Source organism: Procambarus clarkii, chromosome 17, assembly GCF_040958095.1.
Source record: "Procambarus clarkii isolate CNS0578487 chromosome 17, FALCON_Pclarkii_2.0, whole genome shotgun sequence".
Classification (NCBI taxonomy): Eukaryota; Metazoa; Arthropoda; class Malacostraca; order Decapoda; family Cambaridae; genus Procambarus; species Procambarus clarkii.
The window spans coordinates 32,040,911-32,068,669 of NC_091166.1; the positions used below are offsets into that span (position 1 = coordinate 32,040,911).

General features: G+C 39.3%; 2 protein-coding genes across 3 annotated transcripts; one reads left to right on the forward strand and one right to left on the reverse strand.

Annotated features, from left to right (window-relative positions):
* The first annotated feature begins 718 nt into the window (after positions 1-718).
* Positions 719-5,931, forward strand: LOC138365510 (uncharacterized). 2 transcript variants are annotated; one of them, XM_069325794.1, is made up of 7 exons: positions 719-1,365; positions 1,710-1,814; positions 1,970-2,199; positions 2,405-2,583; positions 2,943-3,036; positions 3,276-3,367; positions 4,211-4,348. In XM_069325794.1, exons 1-6 carry the CDS (start codon positions 1,254-1,256, stop codon positions 3,348-3,350), a joined length of 795 nt encoding a protein of 264 aa, XP_069181895.1. In that variant the 5' UTR covers positions 719-1,253; the 3' UTR covers positions 3,351-3,367; positions 4,211-4,348. The 2 variants fall into 2 exon arrangements, with proteins under 2 accessions (XP_069181895.1, XP_069181896.1); XM_069325795.1 differs by lacking the exons at positions 719-1,365; positions 1,710-1,814; positions 1,970-2,199; positions 2,405-2,583; positions 2,943-3,036 and adding exons at positions 4,552-4,722; positions 5,003-5,187; positions 5,440-5,673; positions 5,826-5,931 and having other exon boundaries at positions 3,199-3,367; positions 4,211-4,418.
* An 8,594-nt stretch (positions 5,932-14,525) lies between these two features.
* On the reverse strand, positions 14,526-27,386 carry LOC138365511 (uncharacterized). The gene is made up of 4 exons (XM_069325796.1): positions 27,290-27,386; positions 24,885-24,927; positions 16,425-16,567; positions 14,526-15,139 (listed from the first exon to the last, which is right to left on the reverse strand). Exons 3-4 carry the CDS (start codon positions 16,447-16,449, stop codon positions 14,790-14,792), a joined length of 375 nt encoding a protein of 124 aa, XP_069181897.1. The 5' UTR covers positions 16,450-16,567; positions 24,885-24,927; positions 27,290-27,386; the 3' UTR covers positions 14,526-14,789.
* Positions 27,387-27,759: the final 373 nt, after the last annotated feature.

Below are 27,759 nucleotides of genomic sequence, written 5' to 3' on the forward strand. Positions count from 1 at the left end.
ATAGGTACATTGTAGCATAATTTTGCATAAGCATAATTTTCTTGTTTTGTTCTTGTACTTTTCCTTCGAACAGTATTATTTTCTCTTCAGAATTTCACCGGAGAATAGCAGTGATGACTAGAGAACATCTTGAACGTGAGTACCAGAAAGCACGTGCTGCAATGATACAAAGAAATGAGTACTTGAAGAGACTCTTAAACGTGGAGGAACCAAACTCAATAAAGGTGACAAACAAGAAACAGAAAAAAGATAACATACAGGATGTATCACACATTAATTCAAAACAAAGACCAGCTGCACCCCAATCTGATGGTAATCTTCTATTATTTTCTTAACAATATTTCTACAGCTGTTATTTGTGTACTTTCCAATAATATTTGTTGCCTATTTTTAAGTGTATGCTAGACAATTATGGAGATTAAATTACTATAACACTGAACAGCTTGGTAGCATAAAGTTAGTTATAGTAATATCTTGAGATTTGTCTGAAAATATTAATACTTGTATACAATTTGCAATTATGTACCATGCTTAAATCTTCAAATGTGCCACCCAGACATTCTGCCTGCTATACTTTCACCACCACACATTCAAAATGCGGGCTATTCTACTAGTGGCAGAACGTACACTCAAAGTTATTTGGCAGCTGGTGAAGAAACTTTGGAATCATTTGATGTTGGTATGTCCCAACATTATTTGTTGGTATTTAAATGAGGGTTTATTTAATGGACACACGTCATAAATATTATGTACCAAAATTGTGCTTAATGCCTATGAAATTTTGTTTAACATATTATACTAATCATTCCTTTCACTTACAAATTTTTCTTACTAATTTGTAATCCCATATTTCAAAGTACTTGCTGCAGAACTTGAACAAATTAAAGATTCTCAGCCAAGTGTTTCTGACTGGCAAAAAAGAAGAAAAAATGCAGAGATTAATTGGGGAGAAAGCAGGGCAATGCTGTTCGATTGGACATTGTCTGAGTTGGGTGTTCCAGATAAAGGTAAATTAAATATTGCTGTGTTCATTAAGGTTATACTGTATAATAAGCATCATATGCATATTAATGACACTCTATTAATACATTTAGACTTCAGATTGTTTAAAATGTTAGGTATACAGTATTTAAAATTAGTATAAATAATTACCCCTTTTTTCATCAGGTAAAGTTTGTGTACAATGTACAAATTGTGAGGCAAGCATCAAATGTGAAGACTGTTTTGCATTTTTGTGTCACATTTGTGACCAAATGCAACATTTTCTCATGCCTTTCCACCACAGATTATATTGGAAAAATGGCTTTTATGAGCCATTAGACCCGACACAAACTGTGTGCCCTGAAGGAAATATCTTTCACTGGAGTAAGTATACGATACCTGTATAAAATCCGTACTTTGTTCCGAGATTACTTCTACTTCCCAATCCCAGTCTAGAGCTACGATTATCTTGGTATAACAAAATAAAATGAATAAATGTTTCATTTCAGTCATTACAACATTTGGAGAAGTCTTAAAGTTTAAACCTGACACTTGGTTTTATAGATTGATTTAATCGTCTGATTGTTTCTTTTCTGTGAATTTCTCAGTCATTATCTGGAGAATAATGTCAATATTTTGTACAATCAAGAAACAATGAAATATTCAGTCTGAAATTCTTTTCCATAAAACTCATTTTGTCAAACTGTCTTCCTTTTCTTTGTTACCAGAACCTGTTGTACCAGCCCAACCACCAAATTCTTGCCCCAACTGCACAGATTGCAAGTTTAAAATTTCAAGCTCCAGCAATCTCTGCATCTTCATCACTATAATGGGTAAATAAACTTTAAAATTTACCCTTTTATTTCCATTACCGGATATTCCTGAATCACAATACATTTTGAAATTTTTGTTGCTATAAATGTTAATTTTTACATCACTATTTTAGCAAGTCGCCACACAACTCAATGCACTGTATTTTAAACTACAGGAAGGTATGACCTCTATACTCCAATCTATACATGCCACTGTGGATATGAGCATCAACAACTAGGCAAGACCATGCACAAGTCTGGTTTCTATTCATCATTAGGAAAGAGCAGCACATTCTACAGCACCAGTCTGCTTGAATCATGGCACCATATAAAAAGAAATTGTCCTGGAACATCATTTCGGGCATTAGTCACTGCACTGGAATCCTTTGGTGCTTCTCGTGGGCGTGTATGTTTTGATACCGTTATTCTTAATATTTTCAGTTTTATATTTCAATACAAAAATTATCAAAATTTTGTAGTAATGTATATTCATTTATTAATAATTAGTTTTTAATTTTGTTCAAACACAAAATGGAATGTTTTTTTTGTTTATTTATCTTATGTCATAATATGCATTTTAAATGTCACCATCTAAAAAATTCTATTCCTAGATTGGACCCATTAATTATATAACTTCGAAGAGAGTGTTCTTCGAATGGCGATTCCAGCAATATGAGCTGAGAAAAATTAGAGGAGAAGCTGACAATGAGTGTCCTGCTTGTGATAAAACCCCTTTAGCAGTACATATTGATGGCAACAAGAAGCTGTATCGTTACAACAAAGTTGGGAGGTAATAAAATGTGCTTTACAGATACTTAATGTATAGTATTCTTTTGTTCTCTACACACACTATATTATAATGAATTATATTGTCTTCAAATTAATGTTCTTATAAATAAAGTATGCACATATAAATATACATTGTCATATGACATATTTTTTAACTGAGTATGTCTTTATAGTTTGCCTTTCAATTGCATCCATATCATCATTTTATTTATCTAACACCATGTAAATTTTTGTTTTATGTAAAATTTAGCAGTGCATCAGAATTCTTCATATAAAACATTTTTTGATACCCCATTACCCATTGTTTAATATTATAGTGGTTACAGACAATAAATAATTATTTCTGAATTATCATTGCAGAGGTATCAGAAACCCCTATTATTCTGATAGTATCTTCAGCAAAGATGAAGATGTTCAAGCTCATGTTGGCACTATTCAGAGCTTGAAAACTAAGGTGAGTTTTATTATATATTGAGAAACCTTCAATTTTACCTAATAACTGTTTGGCGACTATAACATATGGTGGCCATTTTTGTATTTTTTCATTATAGTTTATATATATTGAATAAGGAAATATAACCCATAGAATATATTGGTCAAACTTGAGTTGGTCTTGGTGAGTAAAGGTATGTTATGAAACTGTTATTAATCTATGCTCTTCAAGATGTTCATTGCTATAAATATTTTTCTCAGAAAGAACAGAAGAACTCACAGAGGGTGCAGTCTTTTGGAACCATCGAAAAATTGATGGACTGGCTCGTGCATTAGTTACTCGACTCAGAAAGGTACTAAAAATAATATATATTTATTTTATTTATTTGTATTTATTTTGAAACTTATTATAATGCATTTATATGTGAAAGGTATTATAATGCATTTATAGGTTAGTTATGTGTTCAGATCATGTACTACATATATTTTCCATTATAAATTAGCGACCATTTCCTTGAATTAACTGCTTGAACTTTTTCAATATATCAATAAGGTTAATTTGTATAAAGTATATAGTATTTAATTAACCTAAATGTATGATTCCGAGATATACCAAATGTGTTCACAGAGAAATCACAGTATCGTGATATATCACGGGAACTGTGATGAGGGTTTGAACCCCATGCACTGAGTGCTCTCAGATGCATGCTCTAGTTCACTACGCCACGACATGGTCAGATGAATTGCAACTTGGAGTACTACTGCACCCACAAGGATCCCAAGGCTTCCACTGAAGCCAAACCAGGTTTCACACAATTCCCCCATGAACTCGGTCTCTGTCATTCAGTAGTTCTGCCTTTGATGCCCCCATTTCAATGTCTTTCTCCATGTATTGATATATCACAATAATATGAATTCTATGTGTATTGAAAGGGCCATCAGAGGTAAAACTACTGGAGGACACAGACCAAGTACATGGGAAACTGCATGCACAACCGCCCATGGAATGGGTATGGGGGTGCATAATTAACAAAAATTGAATTGTGGGTTCATTAGTACCCTAGGTTGCAATTCTTTTGACCATGTTGTGGCGCATTCAACTACAGCAAGCATCTGGGAATGCCAAGCCCATAGGTTCGAACCACTCATCATGGTTAATGTGATTTGTTCATTAAATTTATTATATTTTCAAATAGGCCAGAGAGACGGAAATAACAGTTTCAAATGAGATCGACAAACTTGATGTTCAAAAGTCATTGATTCAAGAATGGCGATCTGACCTACAAATGATTTGTAAGGAGTTAGAGTTAAACACTGGAACAACCTCGAAGAACATAAAATATTCTATCGAGGCAGTTGCAGACTCTATCAGGCATCGCAAAAATCTGATTGCCACTGATGCAGGTAGGCTTACTATTTCTTTGTTAACTCTGAAGCAATTTCTATTTAGCTCTTGTCTATAATTTCTATGTAGGTAAATGATGAGGAAATTTTTTTAACAACTTTAAAACTTTCAGCCAAAAAACTTTATTTGCAGCATCCAGTAAAATGCGCTCTTCCCTCCGGCACAGAAATGAGTGTGATAGGAAAAAGCTTCAAGGCTTCATAAAAATCTACAATAGTGAAAACTCTGAAATTCTCAGTGAAAAGGATGCAATAGAAGGTATCCTGCCATGGCACAATTTATTGCCTCATCATAGCCAAAATGGTATGTAACTACATCTCATTTTATCAGGGGTTACAATTCGGCCTTATCAAGATAACTAACATTTAGCATGCATAATGGATAAGCTTTACTTATTTTTGAAGTAAAATATCATCACTACTGTTTGTAAAATAGGTGCAGTATCATAATCCGTAGGTTTTTATCAGGTTGATACTGCACAATAAACTATGTATAGTATGTATAATGCAAGTACCTAAACTGTAATTACATTAAATTGAGTTGTAGTTTACTTGCAGTAAATATAAATTTCCTCTTTTATTAGTGTCCCTTGCTCAAAAAAAGAAGGCAGTAGAAGATGTGGAGCTTCAGAAGAGATCCAGAGAAGAGCAACAACACACTGTTCAAGAAATGCTGCATTATCTCGCATATTACAAGAATAAGAGAGAGATTTTAACCGAACATACTGAAGAGTTGTTATGTGGAATTTTTCCTTCATATCTAAGCAAGGTAAGCTAACAGCCTAAATGTGTGTTGCAATTCAGTTCTTCATAAACATTTATCCAGCAGAATTTTATACTTGTCTTGCTATTTACAACTTTGACAGGTAGACAATTCCATGGTTTTCATATACTGTACTGGTGTGTTTTACATATATTTGAACTTTTACCGAAAACTTTATTTATTTATTCTAATTTCTTTAGTATTTTCAGGGAAATTTGTAAATGTCTTAAACCCCATTAAATAGTCTATATATTACAGGATCCTAACAAGTACACTATTGAAGAGAAGCACCTATCAACCAAAAATAAGAGTGGAATCTTGGCTCTTTTGAAGCAAGGGCAAAAGATGTGTTCTGACAAGCTGAGTGATGCAAAGCGTTTATTTGGATACCAGGAAGAGGATGTTGATGTTTCCGAGCCCTACCTGGAGCTTTGTGACAGTGAAGATGATGATGATGAAGATGAAGATTTACTACTAAACTCATGATACAAAAGTTAAGTATAATAAATTTTACCTGATTTCTCTTGCTAATTTCTCTTACTTAATTTCTCTAATTTCTAATTATCCTAGCCCTAAGATTACTACTGGCCTCCATTGCCTTGCCTGCACTTTGTTTCCCCCTTAACCATATCACTCATTCTTACAGGTGTGAGACAGAGAGGTACAAGATCATCCAAGAGGAACAACACCTGAAGCACCCAACATTTGGGTGTTTTAATTAATAAAAACGCCCTTCATGGCTTCACTCATCCTGGCTGGTTTAATTAAAAAAACCTAACCTAAACCTAATATATATACCTCTAGAGTCAAGGGAGTTAAGTTTTAGGCTGCACAATGAAACTGCTATTGACAATTTTATAACTGCTGCTGATAATGTCTGTCCTGTGACTTTTTTGTAAGCATAACCAAAAGGCTTAACAATCCCTTGCTTACAAAGGGAATACTTAAACCCATTAATAAAAAACATGACCTTGAGAAGAAGTATAGGTTAGGAATTGTCTCCAAAGAATTCTCATGCTCTTCAACAGGTCACTTGAACTCCAAACCTTTCCAGTTATCCTAAAAAAAGCGAGTTACCCCTGTACACAAATGTGGTGATCTCACAGATGTTAACAATTACAGACCTATATCAATCCTGCCTAACTTGTCAACATTTTTTGAAAAACTAATCTACAAGCAGTTTTACTCTTATCTAGCCAAACACCATATACTTAGTACTAGGCTGTACAAGAATATAACAACTCTTGTATATATCTCAAAAAAAAAAAAAAAAAAAAAAGCACAAGACGAAGCTTGAAAAAGTTTAGTGGTATGCAAATAGGCTAGTCCCAGGACTAAGAGGCATGAGTTACGAGGACAGGCTGCGAGAAATGCAATTGATAGGGTACATAAAGATAAACTGTTTAACACGGGTGGTAGGCGAACAAGGGGACACAGGTGGAAACTTAGTACCCAAATGAACCACTAGGATGTTAGAAAGAACTTTTTCAGTGTCAGAGTAGTTAATAGATGGAATGCATTAGGCAGTGATGTGGTGGAGGCTGACTCCATACACAGTTTCAAATGCAGATATGATAGAGCCCAGTAGGCTCAGGAATCTGTACATCAGTTGATTGCCAGTTGAGAGGTGGGACCAAAGAGCCAGAGCTCAACCCCCCGCAACCACAACTAGGTGAGTATACACACACACACACACACGTATACACACACACACACAGACACAAACATACACACACTAATGCCTCTATTCACCTTGCAGTAAATAGGAACCTGAAAGTCAGGAAGCTGCTAAAGGCTGCATCTTGGGGATGTGTGAGTGTGTTAGATAAAAATATATGTTGTTTAGATATGATGGAGGAAAAGAGGCCGAGAGTCGGTACATTAGACAACCGACGCTTAGAAAGGCGGGGTCCAAGAGCTAACAGCTAAATCTTGGAAATAATAAATTAAAATATTTAATACACCCACATACATGTTTCACATTATTTTGGCTGAGGGCACACTGAGGGCTGATGGCCCCGTCGACGGGGCAGGAAGTCGGTGGTTGATCAAAGGCCTCCCACATCCTCCACATACCTGAGGATTATTCCGGCTTAATTTTAAACGGAAGTAATGTCTTGGCATTTACGGCTTCAGCGGGTGGGTGGGTCCGTGGGTTTATTACACTGTGAGTGAAAACAATCGCCTATTCTCTATTTTATATTGCGGCTTGTAGAGCTAGAAGCTGTTGCCTCTTGTGTGCGTTGCACAAGGGGATTAATATCTGGATTAATAGCTTTCAATATTTCCAGTATTTTTTAAGGTAACGCTTAAATACCGAAGATACTGCTATTGGACACCGCTTAATTGACAATGTCTCAACAACGCAGGCTAAAGATGTGCGTGGCTCCTGCTATTGCAATGATGCTCATTTGTTTTTCAATGATGGGCCTTAGTTGCCCCCTCTCTAACTTACCGTTCTAAATACCCCTTCTCCATCTTCCGCAAACATTTCCCCTCATACATCTCCCCCCTTTCCTCCTGTCCCCCTTGTCCATCTTTGTCCCCCTGTCCATCTTTGTCCCCTGTCCCTCACTTTGTCCCCTTGCCCACATTTTCTGTCCTCTGTCCCAGATCCCTTTCCCCCTCTCTGTCCCCCTGTCCCCCCTTTCCATCTCTCTGTCCCCCTGTCCCTCTCTATCCCATTGTCCCTGTCTCTGTCCCCCCTGTCTCTCTCTGTCCCCCTGTTCTTCTCTGTCCTCCTGTTCCTCTCTCTGTCCCCCTGTCACTCTCTGTCCCCCTGTTCCTCTATGTCCCCCTGTCCATCTCTCTGTCCCCTGTACCTCTCTGTCCCCCTGCCCACTCTTTCTGTCCGCTGTCCATCATCTGTCCCCCTCCCTTTCCTCCAGTCCCCCTATCCATCTCTGTCCCCTTGTCCCTGTCTCTCCTCTGTCCCCTCTCTCTTGGTCTCCTGCCCCCCTCTCCTCCCTCTGTCCCCCGGTCCCCCTCTCTGACCCTGTCCCTCTGTCTCTGTCTCTGTCCATGTCCCCCTCTCTGTCCCTGTCTCCCTCCCTGTCCCACTGCTCCCCCTCTGTTCCCCCGTCCCTCCTCTGGCCCTGTCCGTCTGTCCCTGTCCCTCTGTCTCTGCCTCTCCTCGTTTCTGACATTCTCTGTGTCAGCCTATCTCTCTGTCTCTTTCCTCGCTCTATCTCTGTCATTCTCTCACTGACTTTGCATATCCTTATCTATACGTCTCTGTGTCTAACATTCTCTCCCTGACTCTGTCTATATCTATTTCTCTGTCTCGATCTTCATCTCTTTCTCTCTCTCTCTCTCTCTCTCTCTCTCTCTCTCTCTCTCTCTCTCTCTCTCTCTCTCTCTCTCTCTCCTTACATACATACATACATACATACATACATACATACATACATACATACATACATACGTACATACATACATACATACATACATTTATTTAACACATGTGGTACACGCACAAGGGGACACAGGTGGTGGAGGCTGATTCCATACACAGTTTCAAGTGTATGGAAAGTGTATGTATTCAAGTGTATGTATTCAAGTGGCGGGACCAAAGAGCCAAAGTTCAACCCTTGCAACCACAACTAGGTTAGTACATACATACATACATAAGATATAAAACAGTGGAGGATTCCCAGGTAGAACAATCAACCACAATGCCCATTACCCCTTTACCCTGATGTCCTTAACTACACAACTATACAAGAGTCATTAACACGTGTAATGGCTGATCCCCCATCTTTCATTTTATCAGCTTAGTTCCTTTATTATGCCCCAATTACTCATCCCTTGAGCGGTAGTTAAACTGAACCCAAATTTAAAAAAAGTTCCTTGCTAAGCAAGCTACAGTCTTGATAAGTCAGATATATTGTTTGTTAACACATTTCTCAACAATGAACAGTCAGTTTTATCAAGCTAACATATCCTAACACAACGAGTGAGAGTATTAACTGGTATAATTATTTTATTAGACCAGTATATATTATTAGATTATACTGGTATAATTATATATATATATATATATATATATATATATATATATATATATATATATGTATGTATGTATGAGTGTGTGTGTACATGTGTATACAACATTAATAATTTTGTAACTAGCGTCAAACATTGTTATTTGCTTAGCTAAACGAACTAGAGGGTTCCGGTCCTGAACCGATTATGTGCCTCTGTAATCCTTTACACCACGGCCCACGGGATGGGTATGGGGTGCATAATAAAGAAAGCAATAGAAGAAATTGAAATTGCATAATACGGTTATTGACATTCAATAATAGTAAGATAAAGCAATGAGGACCAAATGGGAGACCAGTGATCAGTGTCTTGTATTCCCTGCAATACCTCAAATCCTACGTACCTCACTGACAGGCTCCAGTATGTTTCTGTGAATAATTCAATTTCTCCCACCCTACCCATCAACATTGGTGTTCCTCAGGGCAGCATACTTGGCATACTTGGGTATCCTTTGGAGGTGCTTATCCAGTTCTCACTTGAACACTATGAGGGGATTGCCAGTTATGCCATGCAGTTATGCAATGTATGAATCTATCTATAAGTCCACCAATCTTTGTAAAAATTTCTTGTATGGATGTACCTTACCTAAATAAACATTTATTTATTTATTATTTATATTTAGGATTCATCAACTGCCAAAGATATTCACATGTCAGTATAATTCTGGCGAGAGAGAGGTTTGGGAAAAGCCGTTATACCAACTAGTCAGCAATAAGGGTGATATTTGTGGGGCACAGGCACACTCGGCCTGGCCCATTAACCCCCAACTGACACTATAACTACTAGCTACTAGGTACATGAACATAATTACATAATTTACGTACATAATTTAAGGTACATAATTACTAGGTACATGAGGACTGGCCATTGTACTATATAGACCTGAAAAAGTGTAACTTAGCGACAACAAGAAAATATTGAATCACAAGACCAACGACGACCATTCCCTTACCCTGCCATAAACACTGAAATTTGACACCCTACCTCTGGAGCCACCCTGACCACAGGTCCACCAACTACATTTCCCTCCCTCCAACTCTGCCTCCACTTACATTGTACACCACGCAAGTGTGGACTAGTGTGTAAATCTTACTGATACCACACTTAACCTTTATTCTTTCTCAATGTGTTGTATAAAAGGATCTGATTATACCGTTTCATTTCTAACTCCTTTTCTTGGAAGAATGCCACATATGATCGTACACACACACTAGGTCTGTATAGGGTATAGGCAAGGTCTGACAAGGTATACTAGGTGAGTACTAGTTGAGTACTTACACACAAGATATTCTAGGTGAGACTAGGTGAGTATACACACACACGCAACATATACTAAGTTAGTACACCCAGAAACAAGATATACTAGGTGAATACACACATACAAGGTATACTAGGTGAGTACTAGTTGAGAACTTACACACAAGATATTCTAGGTGAGACTAGGTGAGTATACACACACACACGCAACATATACTAAGTTAGTACACCCAGAAACAAGATATACTAGGTGAATACACACATACAAGGTATACTAGGTGAGTACTAGTTGAGAACTTACACACAAGATATTCTAGGTGAGACTAGGTGAGTATACACACACACACGCAACATATACTAGGTTAGTACACCCAGAAACAAGATATACTAGGTGAATACACACATACAAGGTATACTAGGTGAGTACTAGTTGAGAACTTACACACAAGATATTCTAGGTGAGACTAGGTGAGTATACACACACACACGCAACATATACTAGGTTAGTACACCCAGAAACAAGATATACTAGGTGAATACACACATACAAGGTATACTAGGTGAGTACTAGTTGAGAACTTACACACAAGATATTCTAGGTGAGACTAGGTGAGTATACACACACACACGCAACATATACTAGGTTAGTACACCCAGAAACAAGATATACTAGGTGAATACACACATACAAGGTATACTAGGTGAGTACTAGTTGAGAACTTACACACAAGATATTCTAGGTGAGACTAGGTGAGTATACACACACACACGCAACATATACTAGGTTAGTACACCCAGAAACAAGATATACTAGGTGAATACACACATACAAGGTATACTAGGTGAGTACTAGTTGAGAACTTACACACAAGATATTCTAGGTGAGACTAGGTGAGTATACACACACACACGCAACATATACTAGGTTAGTACACCCAGAAACAAGATATACTAGGTGAATACACACATACAAGGTATACTAGGTGAGTACTAGTTGAGAACTTACACACAAGATATTCTAGGTGAGACTAGGTGAGTATACACACACACACGCAACATATACTAGGTTAGTACACCCAGAAACAAGATATACTAGGTGAATACCCTAACACCAACCTCCTACAGTACACAACACCAACCTCCCACAGTACACCTCCCACAGGTAACCCCAGCACCAACCTCCCACAGTACACCTCCCACAGGTAACCCCAACACCAACCTCCCACAGTACACAACACCAACCTCCCACAGTACACCTCCCACAGGTAACCCCAGCACCAACCTCCCACAGTACACAACACCAACCTCCCACAGTACACATCCCACAGGTAACCCCAGCACCAACCTCCCACAGTACACAACACCAACCTCCCACAGTACACCTCCCACAGGTAACCCCAGCACCAACCTCCCACAGTACACCTCCTACAGGTAACCCCAACACCAACCTCACACAGTACACCTCCCACAGTAACCCCAGCACCAACCTCCCACAGGTACAAAATGAAGCCATGAGAATTATCTTAGGATGCCCAAGAAATGCTATGATTGAGAAAATCAGGATGGAGTTGAATCTGCAGAGTATTGGGGATAAAATTGCAGAGATAAATGTAGCTTCTGCCATTAGATTAATGAGAGGTGGGGGAGCTAATGAATTGGTCCTCTCAGTTCAAAAGGTGGGAAGTACTGAACAATGTATGATGAAGAAAAGAGCATATATGAATACCTTATGTTCTAATGTTATTAAGTATGATGTTATTTCAGAGTGTATTGCTGTGCCCAAGAGAAAATTTACACCACCATGGGAGGATTGTAATGTAGATGTAGTAATTACTCCCTTGCAAAAGAAAAAAAGTATGTATGAAATAGGAGAGCTGAGGGCAACATATGATTGTATAATTAGAAAATTGCCTACAGAAAACACTCTACTACATGTATATTGTGATGGGTCAGTAGCTAGGGATGGGAAGGCAGGATGTATATTGTGATGGGTCAGTAGCTAGGGATGGGAAGGCAGGATGTATATGTTCTTAACATTCTGAAACCTATATTGTTTGCTGATGATACTACACTCATCTACTCCAACCCCAACCCACATACACTAAATACTGTAATGTTGTTAATAATGAACTAAAAAAAGTCCACTTATGGATGTCAACCAACAAACTAACACTTAACATAGAAAAGACCTACTACATCTTATTTGGAAGCAAATCTACAAATGCAATTCAGCTTCAGATGACAATGTAAACATTAGCAATAACAATGATGGAAAGTTTCTTGGTCTATTCTTAGACAAGAGACTCAACTTCAGTACCCACATACAATACATAACTAAGAAAGTCTCTAAAACAGTTGGTATACTCTCCAAAATCAGATATTATGTACCTAACCCTGCTCTCATCTCTCTATATTATACACTAATCTATCCCTATCTCAACTATGGTATCTGTGCATGGGGTTCAACCACTGCAAACCACTGCAAACCACCTCAAGTCCATCATCACCCAGCAAAAATCTGCTATCAGAATAATATCAAATTCTGCTTTCAGACAACACACAGCCCCCTTGTTTAACTCCCTAAACATGCTAAACATAATCTCACTCCATAAATTCTCTTGTGTCAACTACATTTACAAAACCCTGTTCTTAAATGCAAATCCTGCTCTGAAACTCTTCCTGGACAGATGTAATAGGACCCATTATCACCACACCAGAAATAAATATCTCTTTGATATCCCCAGAGTTAAACTTGTATAAATAAATAAATAAATAAATAAATATGTTTATTCAGGTAAGGTACATACATACAAGTAATGTTACATTAATGGATCGATATATAGATAGAGCTAGTACATACAATGCCTAAAGCCACTATTACGCAACGCGTTTCGGGCAGGAAAAACATTAATATCTAGAACTTAATACTAATTGAGCATAAAGAATAAAATGTGTTGAGAACAAATACAAATAAAGATAAAAAAAAGAGGGAACATGACTGAAAAAGCAGCACAAATACAATAGGTTGACAAACAGTGTTGATTAAAAAAAAAAAAAAAATAACAGACATGGGTTGACAATAGAGGGGTAAGGTAGGTTAGTGAATTTATTAGGTAGTGTTTAGTTTTTATCTTAAACTGGTTGAGAGAGGTACAGTCTTTAACATGGTTGGGAAGATCATTCCACATTCTGGGTCCCTTGATTTGTAGAGCATTTCTAGTTTGATTAAGTCGTATTCTTGGAATATCAAAACTGTATTTTTTTCTGGTGTGGTGCTCATGGGTTCTGTTACAACCTTCAATGAAGCTTTTGAGCTTATATGTATGTATTTGTAATGTATGTATGTAAACAATGTATTTATTATCATTTATCAATTCTGATAGAAATTACCTACTTAAAATTATCTGTTAGATTAAGGACCTGCCTGAAACGCTGCGCATACTAGTGGCTTTACAAGATTGTAAATACTGTACTATTCAATGTATTCTCACAACCCCAATGTACCTACTTGTATATATATAAATAAAATAAAATAAAATATTGTGATGGGTCAGTAGCTAGGGATGGGAAGGCAGGATGCAGTATGCCAAACTGAATTCGTGCGCCCCTTGAGGGACTTGAAGTAGAGGGATAGGGATCACAGGATACGTATGGGTTGCACAAACTACTGGTAACAGGATGAGTATGGGTTGCACAATTAATTACTACAAAGTGGTTGAGTATGGGGTGCACGTAAATGAAGACTCCCAAGAAGCAAATCAGAGATCAGCCCAAGCTTCATCTTGAGGCAAAGCTCAATGCCTTAAGCCATATTGATGCTCTGTCCACAGAGCATTCTCTCTCTCAAATCATAATAGTACACTAATGGTTCCCTACACCACCCCTCAGGTGCAGCTGCAGCAGGCTTGGGTGACATGATGACTATGGGGTGCACAATAAACTAACACTCACAGAATGAGTATGGGCTGCACAATAAGCTACCTCTCACAAGATTAGTAATAAAGAAACATTAATTTTTTGGGTAGGGTGACTGAAACTCATCCTGGGGTAAAAATGTTTATTTAAATTTATTATAGTTAAATGAATTTAGTAAATTATTCCATATATTGTATTATAAGTGAATTGACACTAAACTATAAATGATACTAATAAGGTTTTAAAAATGAAAAACAGTAAAAATCCTTCATGTAAGATATGGAAGTTGAAAAGTAAATTAACTGTAAACTAAATTATAAACTGTAGACATAATATAAAGTATTATAAGTAAAATACCTATAAACTACCAAATAATGTGTAAGGAACCATTTCTATTGTTTGTCCTTTTTTACCTGTTTCCTCAGGTATTTTAAAATTCCCATTCCGTTGTTACTACACTGTTTTCCTGGTGTAGTTCCCTGTGGTTCAAATTTTACTACTTGTACTTCTTGCTGTTTCTGAAGGATTGCTAATGGTAGCCCTTGTTGCACCGGCGGAACTTTTTGTAAATGTTCCACCTGCGGAACTTTTTGTAATTGTTGAATTTCTTGCACCTGCGGTACCTTTTGGACTTTATGCACCTGCTGCACTTGTAGCTCGTCAGGATTTTTTTCCAGGGCATTATCGCTATCACCTTCTGATCCTAATGTAAGTTTATCTGCATCAAGCTTCCTTGTGCGTGCTGGAATAAAAAATAAAAATAAAAAATAAAAAATTTTGAAATGGAAGATCCTGTGTAACAAATTTAATCAGTTACTATGATCGAGCCGCAGAAATTTTACAGGAAAGATATGGTTGGGTTGACTGCATCTATCTGGACCTAAAAGAGGCATTCAATAGAATTCCACATAAGAGTTTGTTCTGGAAACTGGAACATATTGGAGGGGTGACAGGTAAGCTTCTAACATGGATTAAAAAATTTCAAACTGATAGAAAAATGAGGGCAGTAATCAGAGGCAATGTATTGGACTGGAGAAATGTCACGAGTGGAGTACCACAGGGTTTAGTTCTGGCATTCATGGATAAATAATAAATAAATTGTTCATGATTTTTTTAGACAAAAGCTAGAATATGCAGCAGTTGTATGGTGCCCATATCTTAAGAAGTACATGTACAAACTTGAAATGATACAAAGACGTCATGGGTGTCATAGGGGCACCAGCACACTGGTTTGCTAAAGGGCCCTTAATGCTGTCGAGACCTTATGGGCCCTTGGACCCATTACGTTAAGACATAGTGCTGTATTGGGCCACACACTTTTTGCCATATACATCAACGACAGAGATGATTGAATTGAAATTATATATATATATATATATATATATATATATATATATATATATATATATATATATATATATATACATATATATATATATATATATATATATATATATATATATATATATATATACATATATATATATATATATATATATATATATATATGTCGTACCTAATAGCCCGAACGCACTTCTCAGCCTACTATGCAAGGCCCGATTTGCCTAATAAGCCAAGTTTTTATGAATTAATTGTTTTTCGACTACCTAACCTACCTAAGCTAACCTAACCTAACTTTTTCGGCTACCTAACCTAACCTAACCTATAAATATAGGTTAGGTTAGGTTAGGTAGGGTTGGTTAGGTTCGGCCATATATCTACGTTAATTTTAACTCCAATAAAAAAAATTGACCTCATACATAATGAAATGGGTAGCTTTATCATTTCATCAGAAAACAAATTAGAGAAAATATACTGTCAGGAAAACTTGGCTTATTATGCAAATCGGGCCTTGCATAGTAAGCCGAGTACGACGTTCTGGCTACTAGGTACAACATATATATATATATATATATACATACATACATACATACATACATACATACATACATACACACATACATATATATATATATATATATATGACAGTGTCAGATTCAGTTTACTACAGTTTAGTAATTCCTTACCATTTGATGTACTAGGTAGATCCATGTTTGGTGAAGTTTTATAGCTGGAGCTGGAAGATCCTGTCGAGATGACTTCTTCAAAGAGAATAGCTTCAACACATTGTGTCTTGAGTCTTCCAGTACTTGGCCTACAGTTACCAGATCTGATTTACAGAAACTAGTGAACTATGGAGATAAGATTGTTAATAATATACTTTTTTTGAGATTCATATGACTTGCAGCTTAAAAACCAACCTTATTTTAAAATAGTACACTAAAGTACATAGCAAATTGCGAAATTCGTAGTTTTTTAACTACTTTAAAGCTAAATTCTCAAGCTTTGAAAATAAGCACAATTTGCTATTTTAAGCGGAATCTGGCAACTCTGATTTAGCATGTAAACATTGACTTGCATTCACAATGTAGTTATTTATTTTTCAACAATTTAAAACGAGTTATGAAAATACACACATTGGTACATTATTGCAAAGGCACTATACTATATATATATATATATATATATATATAAATTGTTGCAAGTCGAGCAACAAATATTTTACATTGAACAACAAATGAGATTGGAAAAGCAGTATTGCCAAAATAGACCCCAGACACACCCTGTGGGTAGTAATGGACCCCCATACCGACCCTATGAGGGGTAGTGGACCCCATAATAACACTATGGGCGATAGTGGACACTATACAAACACTATGGGCGGTAGTTGACTTCATAGAGACCCTGTGGGCGGTAAGGGACCCCCTATCGACCCTGTGGGCGGCAGTGGACCCCCTATCGATCCTGTGGGCGGCAGTGGACCCCCTACCGACCCTGTGGGCGGCAGTGGACCCCTACCGAACGTGTGGGCGGCAGTGGACCCCCTACCGACCCTGTGGGCGGCAGTGGACCCCCTATCGATCCTGTGGGCGGTAGTGGACCCCCCCCCATATCGACCCTGTGGGCGGCAGTGGACCCCCTATCGATCCTGTGGGCGGCAGTGGACCCCCTACCGACCCAGTGGGTGGCAGTGGACCCCCTGCCGACCCTGTGGGCGGTAGTGGACCCCTACCGACCCTGTGGACGGTAGTTGACTTCATAGCGACCCAGTGGGCGGTAGTGGACCCCATACCGACCCTGTGGGTGGCGGTGGACTCCATACCGACTCTGTGGGCGGCAGTGAACCCTATATACTAATCCTGTGGGCGATACTGTACGCTATAGTCATCCTGTGGGGGCAATGGATGCCATACATATCCAGTGGGTGTTATTGTACCCCATACTTATTCTGTGGGTGGTTGGAGCCCCATACCCATCCTGTGGGTTATAGTGGACCCCATACTCATCCTGTGGGTGGTATTGGACCCCATACCTATCCTGTGGGTGGTTGTGAGCCCATACCCATCCTGTCGGTGGTAGTGGACGCAATACACATCCAGTGGATGGTATTGGATCCCATACCCTTCCTGTGGGTGGAAGTGATCCCCATACCATTCCTGTGGGTGGATGTGACCCCCATACTCATCCTGCGGGTGTTATTGGACCCCTTACCCACCTAACAGGTGGTAGTGGACCCTATACTAATCCTATAGTTTCCAATAATCCACACCATACCATCCTGTTTGCAGTAGTTTACCCTATATACATTCCAACATAACATCGTTTTCTGTTAGCGTTCCTACAAAACATTCTTTAAAGATTTCTAAAGCACAAACTATAGTATATAATATTGATTGGTGAAGCACTTATTCTATGTAATAATTTATTGTGCTTATTATAATTTACTAAGAACAACTAATATTTCTCAAAACAAAACTACGAGCCTTCAATAGGATGTAGCTGATCTGTAATATTATAAGAGCATGGACAATAGTAGGTGAATTTCACAACCCATGTGGGACCTGAAAACTACAATTTTCGTTATAATTGAACCAATCACGACTATTCAGCTATCTACGTTGATGGACGAGTACTGTGAGACGTAAATTGGTACGTGAGGAAGAGTTTGAGCCTTGGTAAAAAAGTTAACTGGGAATATATCACATATGTACTAAATCACATTCCACATATTGACTTTAAGCACTAGTCATATATGTACTGTCTTGTGTGAGAACGGGTTGCAGACTTACACCCTAGTCTCACACCAAGCTCAGAGTTACACCCAAGTCTCACACCAAGCTCAGACTTACACCCAAGTCTCACACCAAGCTCAGACTTACACCCAAGTCTCACACCAAGCTCAGACTTACACCCTAGTCTCACACCAAGCTCAGACTTACACCCTAGTCTCACACCAGGCTCAGACTTACACCCTAGTCTCACACCAAGCTCAGACTTACACCCAAGTCTCACACCAAGCTCAGACTTACACCCTAGACTCACACCAGGCTCAGACTTACAACCAAGTCTCACACCAAGCTCAGACTTACACCCAAGTCTCACACCAGGCTCAGACTTACACCCAAGTCTCACACCAGGCTCAGACTTACACCCAAGTCTCACACCAAGCTCAGACTTACACCCAAGTCTCACACCAAGCTCAGACTTACACCCAAGTCTCACACCAGGCTCAGACTTACACCCAAGTCTCACACCAGGCTCAGACTTACACCCAAGTCTCACACCAAGCTCAGACTCCCACCCAAGTCTCACACCAGGCTCAGACTTACACCCAAGTCTCACACCAGGCTTAGACTTACACCCAAGTCTCACACCAGGCTCAAACTCACACCCAAGTCTCACATTAGGCTCAGACTCACACCCAAGTCTCACACCAGGCTAAGACTCACACCCAAGTCTCACACCAGGCTCAGACTCACACCCAAGTCTCACACCAGGCTTAGACTTACACCCAAGTCATCAATATCCCAATTTCGAGGCCTGAGCCATATTTTGGAGCTAAATTCTGGCTCTCTGCACGTATTCGCAGTTTGAAATTACGACTTTTTTATTCCCAACATATGCGAAGTACTGAAAGCGGCGTTTGGTCACATTTGTCCCAAACCCCCCTGCACTTTTCAAAATATCCCAAAAATCCCAATTTCGAGGCCTGAGCCATATTTTGAAGCCAAATTCTGGCTCTCTGCACGTATTCACAGTTTGATATTACGACTTTTTATACCCAACAAATGCCAAGTACTGAAAGCGGCAGTGAGTCACATTTTGCACAACCTCCCCTGCAGTTTTCAAAATATCCCAAACATCCCAATTTCGAGGCCTGAGCTATATTTTGGTGCAAAATTCTGGCTCTCTGCACGTATTCGCAGTTTGAAATTACGAATTTTTTATACCCAACATGTACCAAGTACTGAAAGCGGCGTTTGGTCACATTTGTCACATCTCAATCCCACACATTTGGTCACATCTCAATCCCCCCTGCAGTTTTCAAAATATCCCAAACATTCCAATTTCAAGGCCTGAGCCATATTTTGGAGCCAAATTTTAGCTCTCTGCACGTATTCGCAGTATGATATTACGACTTTTTAAACCCAACATATGCCAAGTACTGAAAGTCGCAGAGTCACATTTTGCACAAACTCCCCTGCAGTTTTCAAAATATCTCAAACATCCCAATTTCGAGGCCTGAGCCATATTTTGGAGCCAAATTCTGGCTCTCTGCACGTATTCGCTGTTTGAAATTACGACTTTTTTATACCCAACATATGCGAAGTAGTGAAAGCGGCGTTTGGTCACATTTGTCCCAAACCCCCCTGCACTTTTCAAAATATCCCAAAAATCCCAATATCGAGGCCTGAGCCATATTTTGGAGCCAAATTCTGGCTCTCTGCACGTATTCGCAGTTTGATATTACGACTTTTTATACCCAACAAATGCCAAGTACTGAAAGCGGCGTTTGGTCACATTTGTCCCAAACCTCCCTGCAGTTTTCAAAATATTCCAAATATCCCAATTTTGAGGCCTGAGCCATATTTTGGAGTCCAATTCTGGCTCTCTGCACGAATTCGCAGTTTGAAATTTCGACTTTTTTATACTCAACATATGCGAAGTACTGAAAGCGGCGTTTCATCACATTTGTCCCAAACCCCCCTGCAGTTTTCAAAATATCCCAAACATCCCAATTTCGAGGCCTGAGTCATATTTTGGAGCCAAATTCTGGCTCTCTGTACGTATTCGCAGTTTGAAATTACGACTTTTTATACCCAACATATGCCAAGTACTGAAAGCGGCGTTTGGTCACATTTGTCCCAAACCTCACTGCAGTTTTCAAAATATTCCAAATATCCCAATTTTGACGCCTGAGGCATATTTTGGAGCCAAATTCTGGCTCTCTGCACGTTTTCGCAGTATGATATTACGACTTTTTATACCCAACATATGCCAAGTAATGAAAGCGGCGTTTGGTCACATTTGTCCCAAACCCCCCTGCAGTTTTCAAAATATCCCAAACATCCCAATTTCGAGGCCTGAGCCATATTTTGGTGCCAAATTCTGGCTCTCGGCACGTATTCGCAGTTTGAAATTACGACTTTTTTATACCCAACATGTACCAAGAACTGAAAGCGGCGTTTGGTCACATTTGTCTCAATCCCCCCTGCAGTTTTCAAAATATCCCAAACATCCCAATTTCGAGGCCTGAGCTATATTTTGGAGCCAAATTCTGGCTCTCTGCTCGTATTCGCAGTTTGAAATTACGCCTTTTTATACCCAACATATGCCAAGTACTGAAAGCGGCAGTGAGTCACATTTGTCCCAAACCTCCCTGCAGTTTTCAAAATATCCCAAATATCCCAATTTCGAGGCCTGAGCCATATTTTGAAGCCAAATTCTGGCTCTCTGCACGTATTCGCAGTTTGAAATTACGACTTTTTTATACGCAACATACGCGAAGAACTGAAAGCGGCGTTTGGTCACATTTGTCCCAAACCCCCCTGCAATTTTAAAAATATCCCAAACATCCCAATTTCGAGGCCTGAGCCATATTTTGGAGCCAAATTCTGGCTCTATGCACGAATTCGCAGTTTAAAATTACGACTTTTTATACCCAACATATGCCAAGTGCTGAAAGCGGCGTTTGGTCACATTTGTCCCAAACCTCCCTGCAGTTTTCAAAATATCCCAAGTATCCCAATTTCGAGGCCTGAGTTATATTTTGGACCCAAATTCTGGCTCTCAGCACGTATTCGCAGTTTGATATTACGACTTTTTATACCCAACATATGCCAAGTACTAAATGCGGCAGAGAGTCACATTTTGCACAAACTCCCCTGCAGTTTTCAAAATATCCCAAACATCGCAATTTCGAGGCCTGAGCCATATTTTGGAGCCAAATTCTGGCTCTCTGCACGTATGCGCAGTTTAAAATTACGACTTTTTATACCCAACATATGCCAAGTACTGAAAGCGGTGTTTGGTCACATTTGTCCCAAACCTCCCTGCAGTTTTCAAAATATTCCATATATCCCAATTTCGAGGCCTGAGCCATATTTTGGAGCCAAATACTGGCTCTCTGCACGTATTCGCAGTTTGATATTACGACTTTTTATACCCAACATATGCCAAGTACTATAAGCGGCAGTGAGTCACATTTTGCACAAACTCCCCTGCAGTTTTCAAAATATCCCAAACATCCCAATTTCGAGGCCTGAGCAATATTTTGGAGAAAATCTCTGGCTCTCTGCACGTATTCTCAGTTTGAAATTACGACTTTTTTATACCCAACATATGCGAAGTACTGAAAGCGGCGTTTGGTCACATTTGTCGCAAACCCCCCAGCAGTTTTCAAAATATCCCAAACATCCCAATTTCGAGGCCTGAGATATATTTTGGAGCCAAATTCTGGCTCTCTGCACGTATTCGCAGTTTAAAATTACGGTTTTTTATACCCAACATATGCCAAGTCCTGATAGCGGCAGAGAGTCACATTTTGCACAAACTCCCCTGCAGTTTTCAAAATATCCCAAACATCCCAATTTCGAGGCCTGAGACTTATTTTGGAGCCAAATTCTGGCTCTCTGCACGTATTCGCAGTTTGAAATTTCGACTTTTTTATACCCAACATATGCGAAGTACTGAAAGCGGCGTTTGGTCACATTTGTCCCAAACTCCCCTGCAGTTTTTTAAATATCCCAAATATCCCAATTTCGAGCCCTGAGCCATATTTTGGAGCCAAAATCTGGCTCTCTGCACGTATTCGCAGTTTGAAATTACGACTTTTTATACCCAACATATGCCAAGTACTGAAAGCGGCAGTGAGTCACATTTTGCACAAACTCCCCTGCAGTTTTCAAAATATCCTAAATATCCCAATTTCGAGGCCTGAGCTATATTTTGGAGCCAAATTCTGGGTCTCTGCACGTATTCGCAGTTTGAAATTGCAACTTTTTTATACCCAACATATGCCAAGTTGTTGTTGTTGTTGTTTTAGATTTAGCTACTCAGAACAAAAGTTCCAATTAGCACGGACTATGGTGAGCCCGTAGATATGCCAAGTACTGAAAAACGCGTTTGGTCACATTTGTCCCAATACCCCCTGCACTTTTCAAAATATCCCAAACATCAAAATTTCGAGGCCTGAGCCATATTTTGGAGCCAAATTCTGGCTCTCTGCACGTATTCGCTGTTTGAAATTACGACTTTTTATACCCAACATATGCTAAGTACTGAAAGCGCAAGTGAGTCATATTTTGCATAATCTCCTCTGCAGTCGTAGTCGTATAAAAAGTCGTAATTTCAAACTGCGAATACGTGCAGAGAGCCAGAATTTGGCTCCAAAATATGGCTCAGGCCTCGAAATTGGGATGTTTGATATATTTTGAAAACTTCAGGGGGGAATGGGACAAATGTGTCCAAACGCCGCTTTCAGTACTTGGCATATGTTGGATATAAAGAAGTCGCAATTTCAAACTGCGAATACATGCAGAGAGCCAGAATTTGGCTCCAAAATATGGCTCATGCCTCGAAATTAGGATATTTGGGATATTTCGAAAACTGCAAGGGAGTTTGTGCAAAATGTGACTCACTGCCGCTTTCAGGACTTGGCATATGTTGGGTATAAAAAGCCGTAATATCAAACTGTGAATACGTGCATTGAGCCAGAATTTGGCTCCAAAATATGGCTCAGGCCACGAAATTGGGATGTTTGGGATATTTTGAAAACTGCAGGGAAGTTTGGGACAAATGTGACCAAACGCCGCTTTCAGTACTTGGCATATGTTGGGTATAAAAAAGTCGCAATTTCAAACTGCGAATACGTGCAGAGAGCCAGAATTTGGCTCCAAAATATGGCTCAGGCCTCGAAATTGGGATATTTGGGATATTTTGATAACTGCAGGAGAGTTTGTGCAAAATATGACTCACTGCCGCTTTCAGGACTTGGCATATGTTGGGTATAAAAAGTCGTAATTTCAAACTGCGAATACGTGCAGAGAGCCAAATTTTGGCTCCAAAATATGGCTCATGCCTCGAAATTGAGACGTTTTTAATATTTTGAAAACTGCTGGGGGGTTTGGGACAAATATGACCTAACGCCGCATTCAGTACTTGGCATATGTTGGGTATAAAAAAGTCGCAATTTCAAACTGCGAATACGTGCAGAGAGCCAGAATGTGGCTCGAAAATATAGCTCAGGCCTAGAAATTGGGATGTTTGGGATATTTTGAAAACTGCAGGGGAGTTTGGGACAAATATGACGAAATGCTGCTTTCAGTACTTCACAAATGTTGGGTATAAAAAAGTCGTAATTTCAATCTGCGAATACGTGCAGGGAGCCAGAATTTTGCTCTAAAATATGGCTCAGGCCTCGAAATTGGGATATTTCAGATATTTTGAAAACTGCAGGGGAGTTTGTGCAAAATGTGACTCACTGCCGCTTTCAGTACTTGGCATATGTTGGGTATAAAAAGTAGTAATTTTAAACTGCGAATACGTGCAGAGAGCCAGAATTTGGCTCCAAAATATGGCTGAGGCCTCGAAATTGGGATGTTTGGGATATTTTGAAAACTGCAGGGAGGTTTGGGACAAATGTAACCAAACGCCGATTTCAGTACTTTGCATATGTTGGGTATAAAAAATTCGCAATTTCAAACTGCGAATATGTGCAGAGAGCCAAAAATTGGCTTCAAAATATGGCTCAGGCCTCGAAATTGGGATATTTGGGATATTTCGAAAACTGCAGGGGAGTTTGTGCAAAATGTGACTCACTGCCGCTTTCAGGACTTGGCGTATGTTGGTATAAAAATTCGTAATATCAAACTGCGAATACCTGCAGAGAGCCAGAATTTGACAAATCCACAAGGGCAGGGACGAGGATTCGAACCTGCATCCGAGAGCATCCCAGACGCTGCCGTAATCGACTGAGCTACGACATGGTCAAATGGAGTTGAAACCGAAGTTCTACTGAACTTACTGGATCCTGCAGCCTCTCCCAGGCACAAACCAGTGTAAGTGTAACTAGAATGTGAAGTTTTCTACGTCCATCTAGTTCCACCCGCTCCTCCCCAGAACTAGTCGTTAAATAAGCACTTTACCTTGACTCCTCTGATCCAACACTTGTCCACACGTGCCACACTCCTGAAAAAATATTTTTTACATATATTAAGGCAAGTATAAGTAAATATCAAAAGAAGGCACCAAACCGGGAAGGTTATGTAGCACCAGGGTAAGTATAAACAGTTTATTTCAAATACTATCGAGTATCAAAATATAATTATGAATTTCAAGAACACTGGAACCAATCACTGGAAAAGGAGAAATTGCAATAGAGATTAATTACAGATTGTATCAACAATAGCGAGTAGGCAAGACTGATAAGACTGCAATAGCCTAACGGAATACATTTTTCTCTTGGACTCATGAGGCTATGGTTAAGCATCAATGTTCTTTTAAAGTTACATAGAAACACATTACCTTATTAGGGTCTTCCACTAAAACAAACCTTTAGCTAACCTTAGTTAAAAGTACTGTGTATTATTAATTTATATAGCTGTCTATTGGCCTAAATTATATAAATAACATGTTTAAAACCTCTCAAGTACTTTATATGGTCTCTGAGCACTAAACTAACGTTAGAAGCCTAATGATTACATGGTCAAAAATGACCATTTACAGGTGAATTCATTTTACATCGCCTAGGAGTTATGATGTACCAGCCATTAAACATCTGGGCCTCACAGTTAATATGAAAACAATCCTTAAGTATAGTTAAACGAATCTTTGACTTAAACGAACAACATTGAATATTCAACTGTACGAGTCTCTGTTGTGGTCCCATCTGGCCTACTGTGTCCTAATATGGAAACCTCACTTCAAAAACACATCAATGATTTTCCGCTTTGGAGAAAGTTCAAGACAGCGACAAGAATCATGCCAGAACTTGTTCAACTGTCACTACCTCGAATCTTTGAAGGACTAACACTATAAATGTTTAAATTTTTATAGATTTTGATAGATTAGCCTATAAATTTTAGTAGAAATTACCTACTTAATATTATCTGTTAGATTAAGGACCTCCCCGAAGTGCTATGCGTACTAGTGGCTTTACAAGAATGTAAACACATAGTGCTATGTACTCCTTGTCACCTGTCCTCTTTCCTCTTAAAAATAGCGTCGCTTTTGGCCGTTTACCCGTATGGCCGAATATGGACGTAATGTGAAAATGAAAACAAAATGAAAATAAATTTGGGATTTTTTTTTTCAACAACAATAAGTTAAGGGTCCTCTGATAGGTTAGGTGGGCAGGAAATTCTCATAAAGTTTCAAAACATTATGAAAAATGTTAATGGAAAGAATCCTCTTCTAAGCTTCCCGAGTAAGCCGGACGACTCGACAGAAAACGGAACAGTGCGTCACTTTTGGGAGTCGATTTCATTTCAAATTACGTCCAAATTTGGCCATAGCGCCGCGCATACCAGCCAAAAGTGACGTTAGTTTTAAGAGGACGGGTTGATCAGAAACCCAATATAACTTGTAGTTATATAAATAAATAAATAACAGCCGAGGCCTTTGTAATACTGACCCAGTTGGAGGTCATTAGTACAGACCACTTCTCTAAAATGTCATATTTGACACAGACAGGCTGGACAACAGCTTCAAGCTCAACAAGCCACAATGTAACACAGAAAATAGATGTGTTGTTTCCCCCATAGGATTATTAACCCATGAACCCGCTTAACCACTCAAGTCGTAAATGCCGCGTCATTCCTCTTGTTCACAATATACACAAGACAAATCCTCAATAAAATAAGGGGGGGGGGGGGGAGTAGGAAGCCTGACTTTTGACAAGGCGCCGCCGTCTTGTCCCCGTCGAGGCCACTGTAGATGGTGGCTCTTACGTAAATTCATTATAGGAGCCCTTCTCCTTCCATCATTCTGAATCATGCTCATCATACTAACCTGCACCCCCTCAATCCTCCCCCCCCCCCACCCACCATCTTCACACAATCTGTGGCCAACATTTTTCGTTTCATTCAGATTTTCATCAAAATATGTTGAAGATTTCTCTTTGGGTTGTTTTAAGGGGCCTGACAGCCGAGTGGACAGCGCTTCGGATTCGTAATCCTGAGGTTCCGGGTTCGATCCCCGGTGGAGGCTGAAACAAATGGGCACTTTCTTTCACGCTGATGATCCTGTTTACCTATCAGTAAATAAGTACCTAGGAGTTAGACAGCTGCTATGGGCTGCTTCCTGGGGATGTGTAAGAAAGAGAAGGCCTGGTCGAGGACCGGGCCGCGGGGGACGCTAAGCCCCGAAATCATCTCAAGATAACCTTAAGATTGCTGGCTAACTACTGGCATGGCTATTAAGGCCACCACAAGCGCCCTAATGACTTAACTAGCGGGTACACCTATGGCTGCCACCTGACAATCACCTCTATATTTTGTCTAAATACATATAATATACAAAATAATAACGAATAACAACATGAAGTACACACCCCGAACAATCCTTTCTATATTATGATTGATTAATGATATCTGTAACACATTTATTTTTTGCTCACTGGTAATCAACGTGACCCTTGCCTGGCGGCGGCTGGTCGACAAATGAGCCACACGTTAAGAAGCGGGACTCCCAGACGCGCCACTCACCCTTACTTCACTATAATATCTAAAGTGTCAACCTCTAATACAGTTAAGCATCTGACCACCAGAGGCGCTATTGTTCCCCTATTATTACGCCATCCATATAATGATTGTTCTCATTGTTCATTGTTGGAACGTGTAAATACATTCATGTTCTGTAATGACAGTGTCAGCCCTCGAAGGCAGAATTGAAACACCCTTCTGAAGATGTATTATTAATTACGAAAATACTTAAGGAAATTTCTGTTTCAATTCTTCCTTCGTGGTCTGACACTGTCACATTTTCATCACGTGATTGATTTTCATTTCAATCATTTTTCAT